Raw genomic sequence first — 7,812 nt, forward strand, 5'->3', positions numbered from 1 at the left:
GACCTACAGGTTCACTTCAGTAATCATTCATTTTATAGTGCAGTTAATGGGTGATCTGGATTCCTCAGTTTAATATATAAAGCATAATATTTTATGCATTCTTATTAAATTGAAGGATATCATGGAAAGAATTCTAGTCGTATCTGTGTATATTTGCATGTATGTACTTTATGCGTGTGTGTGTATGTATGTATGTACTGTATGCATGTGTGTAAGTATGTATGTATGTGTGTGTGTGTGTGTGTAAGTATGTATGTGTGTGTGTGTGTGTATGTGTGTGTGTGTGTGTGTGTGTGTGTGTGTGTGTGTGTAAGTATGTATGTGTGTGTGTGTGTATGTGTGTACTCGCATAGGTCACATTTAAGGACATTTTCCTGAGTACACACCAGTTAACTGGGGACCTCTTGGCAAATGGGGACCAAAAACCACGTCCTCATTTGTTTAGCTATACTATCATGTTCAGTATGCTAAAAAAACATCACTGGCCAAAAAATTTCACGTGTCCCGAAAAATGACAAAGACCTGATTTGTGTACCAAAAGTGTGTGTGCCTCCCCCCCAGAGTGTGTAAAACGCAGCGCCCCAACAGGAATTCATGTGAACTGCACTTCCTTACTCTACGCACACATTTTGATCAGGTGATCCAAACAAACCAATGAAAATCTACTTTTTTGATGTGGATGATCTAAACCAATGAAATTTTACTTTTGTACTGGAGGAAGCTTTAGGCTAATATTTAGCATAACGTAAATATATACAGTATATTTACACATTGCTAGCATGCCCTGGTAATATTATTTCTATCACGCAGTAAAAGTACATCAGTATATATAACAGTTTAATATAACTGTAGCATGCCAACCATAAACATTCTGATAAAGTACAAAAATAAGGAACAGTATTAGCAAATTTACCTACGCCGATTTATACTTATTTGTAATGTTAGCAATCACTACCATGTAGTCTTCTTAGCAAACCACATTCAGATAAAACAGAAAATTAAAAGCAACATATAGCAAATATGACTCTAATAATTCCATGTAACAGGTCACCACGCATACATAGTAAGTGTAAGAAAGTAAGAGTAAGAAAAATAAGGAGCACTATATAACAAATACGACTATGCTAATTCCATACATCAGGTTGCTAGAACCGCTAACATGTAGCGTGCTTGGCAAACTACATTCTGATATATTATAAAATAAGGAGCAATATATGGCTAATATTAATATGCTAATTCCATGTATCAAGCCACTATATATAACGCTAGCATGTATTATGCGTACTAAACATTCTGAAAGCAAAATAAATGTTTATAATACTACCTGTTTTAAGTGGAAGTCCTATAATTTTAAATAGTTCTTTCGGCCGTCATATATATTACATGTGCAATAACAAGCGCGGAGGAATATTTATGTCACACTGCGCAGTTAACAAGTGGACTAAGTGGATTTTGCGGCTATAATTTGGAAAGACGTCACTTTCGCGGGGAAACATCGGAGGAAGGATTTCGCGCCAACAGGTAAAGTTGTTCCATTTCTTATCTACATTAGAATTTTTAATTTTTTTTTTTACCGAAAATAATATACATTTTGGAAATAATTTCCGCATTAACTTAGTAAGTAAGTAAAATGTATGGGAATTAGAAGCGTAACAATTGTAGTTCTTTAAATGTCTTAAAAATAAGAATTTGAACAGACTATAGGCACACACCTGTTTTAAAGAGTATATCATAATTATGCTATTCTTATTAACTTATCTTTAAATTATGAAGTGTAAATGAAATACTGGATATGTAGCACATGACATGTAGCCAATTTGAAACACTCGGTCCATGTACGTGAGCTGCTCGCTTATATACTGTATATATATAAAATAATGGGAAACATAATTATATATAATCTATAACATTATGAAGGTGTTTCCCATTATTTTTAGTCTTGGAAAACGGGACTGGGCGATATATCGAATTTTTATCTTATATTCGATAACTTTTTACATACGATTTGCTTGATAGTGTATCGTCATATCGATTTTATTTATTAATTGTAAATATACACAATATGATTTGCTCTAAAATGGCACGACAAACAGAGCAGGCAGTGCAAGAATAAGTAACGCAATGATGGCGCCGGTAGTAATTAATGTTCCGTGGTGCGCATGCGATGTTCAGCAGAGATGCATTTTTATGTTTTTCAGTTAGGAAACACTACTTTCAATAAATAAAACCATTCATCAAAAAAAAAAATTCATTCTGACTTTCTATCCTAACTTTTCAAAAGTATTTTAGAGATATTTAAAAAATATTTAAATACATTGAATATCGATACAGTGACCTAAGATATCAAGATTTTGTTTTTCAACTATATTGCCCAGCCCTGGAAACCATGTCCTGCACAATATTTTGAGTTTAATTGAGTGACAATTAATGTTTCTATTAAATAATGGAATTATATTTGTTTTTTATGAATATAATTTAAGTGATAACTGTAATCTGCATTGTTACAGAATGAACTCCATTAGGAGAAAAAGATGTCATCCATTGCAGGATGTCAAGTTGCATATCAGATTAAAGTCTGATAAGGCTGTGATTGAAGAGCGTTATATTAATGTTTATAAAGGTATGTATCACAAATGTGGACTTCTTATGTAATATTCTTGGGATGTGTAATATTGTGTCTGTTTAGACTGCATTTATCGATGAATTATTGTTTTCTTGTAGGAAGAGGAGTGTTCAGCACGGTGGACATTTGCAAAGGAGATTTTGTAGTAGAATATAGGGGTGAACTGTTGTCGGAGAAAGAGAGTTTTGAACGAAAGAATGGATATAGTGAGGCTAAAAGTGTTTTTCTCTATGATTTCCAATGGAAAGGGAAGAACTGGTGGTAAGCAGGAACTTGACAATTTTAAAAGTGTTAAAATACTTTTGCTGATTTTGGTTCAGGTGAGTCACTGTATTTTGTCTTCTACACAGTATAGACGCATCTCAAGAGGACAAGTCTTTAGGGAGGCTTGTCAATGATGAGCACAGGAATCCAAACTGTCGAATGAAAGTAGTAGATGTTGAAGGAAGTCCACATCTTTGTCTCTTTGCTGTTAGAGACATTTTGTCAGGAGAAGAGATTAATTATAATTATGGAGATTCAGATTGGCCTTGGAGAAGACAGGTATTTAGGTTTCCTCTTTTTTGCTTATTTTGGCATTTTTACAACATTTCATATATTACTGTTTGCAAGAGTTGCTCACAGTGTGATAATGGGTTGCATAGGAACAAATTCATTTTACTGTTTTGTTCTAAATAGCTCTAAATTAAAACACAGTAATGCCATTTTAAAGGTGGCTGTATATCTGTTTTACTTTGGATATCTGTGAATGACAGGCAAGATTACACTGTATAGTTATATAGATTGAGTTGATATTGGTGTGACGGAATTGTTCAAAATGAGGACATAACACACAGTGATTGGTCTGGACACTCAGAGGAGACGTAGAGATTTTATATGTCCCCATTTTGGAATTTGTCAAGTGTGCGAGGGTCCTTATTTTGCTCACACACAATGATTGTAGGTTGCATAGGAACAAATTTATTTTACTATGTTTTGTTCTAAATAGCTATAAATTAAAATACAGTAATGCCATTTTAAAGGTGGCTGTATCATCCCCACCAAAAGAGAAAAGTGTCCAGAATGACAGCCAGATACCCCAGTTGGAGTCTGGCTACATAGAGGTGAATATAACATTTTGTTCAGCTGTATATTTCGAATGTTCCTTAGTATTTGGTAAAACCACTTAATAATTAATGATTAACACAAACACTTAACACATTATCCAGCATGAATAATATGAGCATCCTGTTCCATCATATTTAATAAGGTGCACACTTTAATCCTAATTTATCAGTGTCTCCTCTATACATCAGTGACCCATGTGTGTTTCTGTTCCTTGTCTCAAAGTATAATTTTATCAATTATAGGCAATTAATCCCTGTTTGTCATCTCTGTGTAAAATTTGTGTTTTAAAATTCTTGATGGCTTAATTCCAGTAAAGAATATAGGCAGTATGCAGTCCTGGATTGTTGTATTGAATTGTTAACACTGGAATTTTGTATCTTTCTTTCTGATATAGTCATTCTTTTACTGTTTTTTTCCTTTATAGGCAATGGATGACTCGCACGCCAAAAAAAATAAGTCGCTAATGGACAAACAAATGACCCAGGCTAGTGACAGTTTTGGTGAAGTTATGACTGCGGAGAGAAAACGGAAGACCTCTGTGGTAATATATCTGTTTTACTTTGGATATCTGTGAATGACAGGCAAGATTACACTGTATAGTTATATAGATTGAGTTGATATTGGTGTGACGGAATTGTTCAAAATGAGGACATAACACACAGTGATTGGTCTGGACACTCAGAGGAGACGTAGAGATTTTATATGTCCCCATTTTGGAATTTGTCAAGTGTACGAGGGTCCTTATTTTGCTCACACACAATGATTGTAGGTTGCATAGGAACAAATTTATTTTACTATGTTTTGTTCTAAATAGCTATAAATTAAAATACAGTAATGCTGCTTTAAAGGTGGCTGTATCATCCCCACCAAAAGAGAAAAGTGTCCAGAATGACAGCCAGATACCCCAGTTGGAGTCTGGCTACATAGAGGTGAATATAACATTTTGTTCAGCTGTATATTTCGAATGTTCCTTAGTATTTGGTAAAACCACTTAATAATTAATGATTAACACAAACACTTAACACATTATCCAGCATGAATAATATGAGCATCCTGTTCCATCATATTCAATAAGGTGCACACTTTAATCCTAATTTATCAGTGTCTCCTCTATACATCAGTGACCCATGTGTGTTTCTGTTCCTTGTCTCAAAGTATAATTTTATCAATTGTGGGCAATTAATCCCTGTTTGTCATCTCTGTGTAAAATTTGTGTTTTAAAATTCTTGATGGCTTAATTCCAGTAAAGAATATAGGCAGTATGCAGTCCTGGATTGTTGTATTGAATTGTTAACACTGGAATTTTGTATCTTTCTTTCTGATATAGTCATTCTTTTTCTGTTTTTTTTCTTTTATAGGCAATGGATGACTCGCACGCCAAAAAAAATAAGTCGCTAATGGACAAACAAATGACCCAGACTAGTGACAGTTTTGGTGAAGTTATGACTGTGGAGAGAAAACGGAAGTCCTTTATGGTAATATATCTGTTTTAGATCGGATATACTTCGGACTTATGTCCCCATTTTGGAATTTGTCAAGTGTGAGGGTCCTTATTTTTCACTATCTTGAGTGTGCAAATTCTCTGAACATAGTTTAATTTCTTGAATCCCAGTTTGTTTTTTGGAGAATGTACTGTATGAGTTTCTTTTATGCAATACTTGACTGTGTTCTTCTCAGAATTAGTCTTATACTGTTTACTGTACTGTATAAGCAAAGCAAAGACTTGCTAACTAGTTCTGCTTGATTAGTTGCTTGTGTGGTATCATGCTGATGATATGGATTAATATAAGCTTTTCTTTGATGTGTCAGTTATCATATAATACATTCTCCCCAACCCACACCTCTTCGCTGGGTTTGCAATAATTCTCTCTGTGTAATAATTACAGCCAAGTGCAAATATCTGCTCTATGTGCAGTATTTTACATTGCTTGTAATTCTCTGTGCAATGTTTATATTATTGGCATTTGTTGCTTAAAAATTCTGTATTGTTACCATATTAATTGTATTACCACACTTTGTTAAACATTAGTACTAAGGTCTTAGTCACAAGTTAACTTTTTTATTTAGTCGTTTCAGAAACGCATGGTGTAATGAACATGTAATCATTGTGTGTAATAACACTAAAAGGCTTCTTATTCTAATGGTGAAGACCTGTGCAACTTGGGGTGTGTCAAATGGCACTATTGTCATCTCACACTAATTTTAATTCTTAGCATAGTTGTTTGCATATTTTAGGCAAAGAAGAGGAAAAGCTATTGTTAGGTATTACTGTTGTGTAAAATGAGTGAGAAGTTTTGAAAATAGAAGATCGAATCAGCCTACCGGAAAAATAAAAATTAGCCATGTTTTCTCATGTCCCCAGTTTTATCTTGAAATTTAGAGGTATTTGTTTTGGTATTTCCATATGTGAAATCTGTTTACATATTTTTTTCTGCTTTTGTCATTGTAGGCACGATTACAGAAACTGAAAAGGCACCATAGCAAATGTCTAGAACACTATGTGATGGAAGACAATGAACGAAGGAGACTTGAAAAAGAACGGACCTTGCTATTGTGTAAAGTTAGTCAGATTAATGAAAAGGTAAAAAGAACACGTTTAATTTTATTTATTTATTTTTAATATTAGGTGCTGTAGGTTAATTTTTCTCCTTACGTAAGCTTGAATCTGGATCTGGATTACCTTCTGCCTCTGATGAATTTGGTCACCTATCAGCTGATCAAGTGGAGGTATGTTCTAAGGACTCATTCAAGTAGACATTTTACACTGTTTTTGCATTGGTAAAAATGTCAGCCTTATATAAAGTAAATAAAAGTATATATGCATAGGTCTATAACATGAAAATTCCAAATAAATTCATTTAGGGTCTAAAAGTATGTTCATAATGTGCATTGAATATTTTCTGCTTTTAGAGTAACAGTAAAGGAAGCATCTCTGAAACGAGTTCACAGATTGAGGACTCTCCAACGATGTCAAAAGTATAAAGTGTAATCAGATTAATAATAATAATAATAATAATAATAATAATAATAATGGGTTTTCATTGCTAACTAATTTAGAACATGGTTTTGCTGCATGCTGGCCAATTATTGTTATTGGCATTGTCAGTGTCAGGTTATACTAGTTTTTACAAATAATATACTGTATTCTTTGATTATGATTATTTGTCATTTACACACAATAGTTTTGCTCATTTTATATCTTAAAAATATCAGAGTAATGACCACAGACATAATTAGGATGGTAAATCCTTAATCTATGAAATTTTCAAAATAAATTCTCTGACATTTGCAGTTAAATTCCTAACATTATTTTGACATATTTTATCTAGTGTGTTCTATATTCTCTGTTGTATCTTTCTGGAGGCTCTACGGTAATTACTTCTTACTGTAAGGCTGAGTACCTATGCTGATTGTATAGAGTGGTTACTTACACTGTATATATGAATGAGCGCTGGTTATTCCCATCCCTTCAACAGTTTTGCAATTTGAAGTGATGACATTTTAAACACTGGCTTTTGGTTCACTTTCATTTTCCTCTACCTGCAGTTTCTGAAAATCTGTAAAATTTGAAATACTTCACACTTTTTAGTTGTTTTCAGTTTACATGATAAAGTTAAGCTTACAGATACTCAGTTTAAAATAGCCCAACATAAAGTTTGAAATGTTTATTTTATTTCTAGAGTATTTAAAATAAAGCCAGCTAGTTGGATTTTTTTGCATTTTAAATCAGTTTTCCCTGCTTGGAACAGTCAACAAAATACAAAATTGGTAGTTTTCTGATTTTAAGCTTAAGATGGTGTAATTGTAATTAGCCTCATGTAATTTGAAGCATTAACCATTTAATTCTTATTTCTTTTGCAGGAGACTGTGATGAACACTTACAGTTCATCAGATGTTTCTGAATACACTGACTATAGTGATGTAGACTATGTGCCAGATAGCGACGGAAGTCATTTGAAATGTATATTCTTATGTCTTGTTTAATGAAAGATGCCAATTTATACCTGTGTGTATATATGTATACCTACATATGTACATATAGGATGGAAAAAACAATAAATAAAAGTTCTTGTTAGTTACAA

At 33.2% G+C, this 7,812-nt stretch overlaps 1 protein-coding gene across 6 annotated transcripts; it reads left to right on the forward strand.

Annotated features, from left to right (window-relative positions):
- The first annotated feature begins 388 nt into the window (after positions 1-388).
- LOC125748608 (uncharacterized) lies at positions 389-7,812 on the forward strand. Of its 6 annotated transcripts, XM_049024984.1 has the most exons (11): positions 389-1,521; positions 2,508-2,620; positions 2,722-2,884; positions 2,974-3,166; positions 3,646-3,726; positions 4,155-4,271; positions 4,579-4,659; positions 5,089-5,205; positions 6,180-6,311; positions 6,389-6,457; positions 7,592-7,812. In XM_049024984.1, the coding sequence occupies exons 2-11, from the start codon at positions 2,509-2,511 to the stop codon at positions 7,712-7,714; spliced, it is 1,188 nt and encodes a 395-aa protein (XP_048880941.1). In that variant the 5' UTR covers positions 389-1,521; position 2,508; the 3' UTR covers positions 7,715-7,812. The 6 variants fall into 6 exon arrangements, with proteins under 6 accessions (XP_048880941.1, XP_048880949.1, XP_048880931.1 ...); XM_049024974.1 differs by lacking the exon at positions 389-1,521 and having other exon boundaries at positions 1,538-2,620; XM_049024992.1 differs by lacking the exons at positions 389-1,521; positions 4,579-4,659 and having other exon boundaries at positions 1,537-2,620.

This window comes from Brienomyrus brachyistius, chromosome 1 (assembly GCF_023856365.1).
Source record: "Brienomyrus brachyistius isolate T26 chromosome 1, BBRACH_0.4, whole genome shotgun sequence".
NCBI classification, from domain to species: Eukaryota; Metazoa; Chordata; class Actinopteri; order Osteoglossiformes; family Mormyridae; genus Brienomyrus; species Brienomyrus brachyistius.